This window comes from Eimeria mitis, genomic scaffold, assembly GCF_000499745.2.
Source record: "Eimeria mitis Houghton genomic scaffold, Emh_scaff2438, whole genome shotgun sequence".
NCBI classification, from domain to species: Eukaryota; Apicomplexa; class Conoidasida; order Eucoccidiorida; family Eimeriidae; genus Eimeria; species Eimeria mitis.
In genome coordinates, this window is record NW_013570775.1 from 2,414 (window position 1) to 5,321 (window position 2,908).

At 55.8% G+C, this 2,908-nt stretch overlaps 1 protein-coding gene across 1 annotated transcript; it reads right to left on the bottom strand.

The window, feature by feature from the left end:
- Positions 1 to 341: 341 nt before the first annotated feature.
- On the bottom strand, positions 342 to 2,900 carry EMH_0053820 (uncharacterized protein; the record flags this gene model as incomplete). The annotated part of the gene is made up of 6 exons (XM_013497045.1): positions 342 to 792; positions 920 to 1,031; positions 1,313 to 1,891; positions 1,996 to 2,061; positions 2,247 to 2,345; positions 2,501 to 2,900. The coding sequence occupies 6 exons, from the start codon at positions 2,898 to 2,900 to the stop codon at positions 342 to 344; spliced, it is 1,707 nt and encodes a 568-aa protein (XP_013352499.1).
- Positions 2,901 to 2,908: the final 8 nt, after the last annotated feature.

The following is a 2,908-nucleotide window of genomic DNA, read 5'->3' on the forward strand; positions in this document are numbered from 1 at the left end:
TAAGCACTTTGGACTTGGGCTTAAACGGTATTTTGTATGAGGGTTAGAATCCATCGTAAAAATCTTCGCATCCGGGGAGCCGAACAGCAACTTTTCGGCTAGCAGTCGAATGCCGTGACCCCTGAGATGTTGACGAAAACTGCTTATATATAAAGGAATGTATGAAAAAGCATTTCAAGTGCATCACCGTTGGCAGCACCGCATACTGTCTATATAGACCAGGGGTGCTCAGCTCTCCTTGAGCTCCCTGCGCTCGAGATTTCTTTGCCGATAGACCTGCGCCAGAAACATGTAGCTCTTTGTGCTCTTCATTAGCTGCTGCTAAAAGTCGTGCTGCTACTCTAACTGCCTTCTTCGGTTCTGCTCTCGAGAATCACGCTGGAGCAGTCGTCGTCTGAAGAGGAGCTGTCGTCTATCTCCACGTGTAACTTCGTGCTCATCTCTTCCTTGTCAGCATCTGCGGCTGCTCCATCGACTGCCTCAATTGCTGCGGCATCTGCTGCTGCTGCTGCTGCAGGACAGATACGCGCCAGGGCCGCCTCAGCTGCAGCGTCCGTGTATAAACATATTGTCAGCAGAAAGGCTGCATCTGCAGATTGTTTGCTTTTCAGAGCGGGCTGGCCCCCCTCAGGGGGCATCAGCTGCGCCTCCCCTTTGGGAAGCCACTGCTGCTGCTGCAGCTGCTGCAGTGAAGCTTTGGCTCTCTCGCAGCAGCTGTACGTGCGCACTAAAGCGAATGCAGCTCTCGACTGCAGGCGCAGCGGAAAAGCAAGGCTGCAGCCGTTGAGGGGCCTGCGGGAGAAGAGTCAAACAGCAAAGACAGAAGCACGGGGGACCCAAAAACACGTCTTATGCCGATTCTGAGAGCAAGCTATGCAACAAGTACTAATAATGCAGTTCTGGTGGAACGCGGCCTCACCCGTTGGTATTCCTTTCAACGCCCCAGAGGGCCCCACGGAGCGGCAACACAACGACTTCAAGGTCGCTTATCTTCAGGGTGTATGTACACTTGAATTCCCACGCCAGGCTATCTGCACCGCAGCGACAGCGCTGTCTGGTGGCTCTGCACCCCGAACAGAAAGGTGCTGTTGCTGCCTTGACAGCAGCGGCAGCACGCGGCAGGACAAGCTGGAGTACGTAGACGCGGCCTTGCAGCATTTGTAGGGCTGAGAAAGCAGAGAAGCAAACTCAGTGGACAGCTTGGGGCGCCGCAGCACTGGGTGTGGCTCAGACAAGAAAGGAGAGAAAACAAATAAAGAGACGCACACGGATGAGTAATGTGCTGCGCACTAAGTTAGGTGCCTCCTGGTACCTGCATTGCCACTACATGCTTCAGCTTGCTGCTGTTTGCAGCTGCTGGTACTGCTTGCTGCAGCTGCCTCGGGAGTCACGAGAAAGGCTTTCTTAAGGCCGCGCCGTTTGTTTGAACTGGAGACTCCGCAAGAAAGGGCGGCAGTTTCGACTGCTCCGACGGGAATAAGCCGCTCACAGCTGCAGCTGTCGTCGCGGCTGCAGCAGCTGCTGCTGCAGTTGTTGCAGCTGCAGCTGTTAATCCAGCTAGCTATCCAGGGCGAGTCCTGTTGTGTGGTAGCAGTTGCGTCGCGCTGGGAGCTAACAGCCATTGCCTGGATGCTTCGGCCTTGTTGGGGCCACAGGCCTTCTGCAAAAGCGAGGCAATATGCCCCTGCGTCTGCGGGTGTGGCGAAGACCCCCTCCCACACCAAGTACTCGGCAAGGCTGCTGCCTCCCCCTGTGGGATGTGGTGGAGGTGCGATTGCCGCCTCCCGCTTTGCTGATGTCGTCCGCTCTTCCGTTGCAGCTTCCCCCTCGAGTAGCTCAATATGGGCTTCGCGTGTCACCCTAATGCGCTGCCTGGGGGGAGGCAGTGTTCCTGCGGTTCAGCAGCAGCAGAATATCGAATGAGGGTTACAGCGCTTGAAGGGCCTTTTGGGCGCTTCAAGCCCAAGTACTCTACTGGCGCAAATATAGACAAACCTTTGTAAGAGGCCTTTGGATAGGACACTGTCTCTTGCAGGTCAAGCTGGTGCTTGCGAGCTACCGCTGCACAAGCAAACTGTCGGAGGACATCACGGGCCTGGGGTTCGCCCCAGCATCGCTCCAGGGTGTCTGCGGGGATACAGAAGCGGAAACCTGCAGCGGTAGCAGCAGGATGATGGAGCTGCTACCAAGAGGGGAGGGAGAATAAGATGCATCTGCAGCATGCAGCGCAGAAGCCTGTTCACTACAAGGGTGCAAACGCCCTGGTTGTGCATAGCCCTTGCCTTTGTTGAAGACGACATCGCAACAAAGAGCAGCAGCGCCTTCCTTATCATGTGTCTGTACACCTGAACCTCTCCAGCACAGGAAGGCACTTGTCTCTGCTCTTGCGTTGCTACCGCTTATGGTAGAATGCCGCAGAACGCATGCATGCTGATTAACCTTTAACCGTGCTGGTGCCTCTGTGCGCTGAAGGCTTAGGGTTTATGTTGGGAAGACGGACAAGGGCCTATACTCATCGGGATTCGAAGCCCTCCCTGGGGCCCCTGCCCCTCTTCAGAGAGGACTTCCTTGTAGTGCCACGGCTCTATTTGTGGGTGGCTGCAGATGTTAAGAAAAAGTTTCTGGCCATTTTTGACTCGCGCCTTAATTACGTGTCCCGGCGTCGGGGTTATCCATACTGCTGTCCCCGCTCCTTCTTCTTTATGCGGAAAGGCCAAGCGCGAAGCAGCAGCTGCTGCATGCAACTGCTGCTGCTGGTGAATCCGTAGAGCGTCCCCAGCCTCGCCACCAACTCCCCACATATTATGGGGCCCCAATGCTCCAGAGGTCCCTGCGGGTGCCCCTGAGGAGCCCTGGGCTTGCAACAGGATATCTCTGGCGCTGATGGCCGATTCCCACATTGTACGTC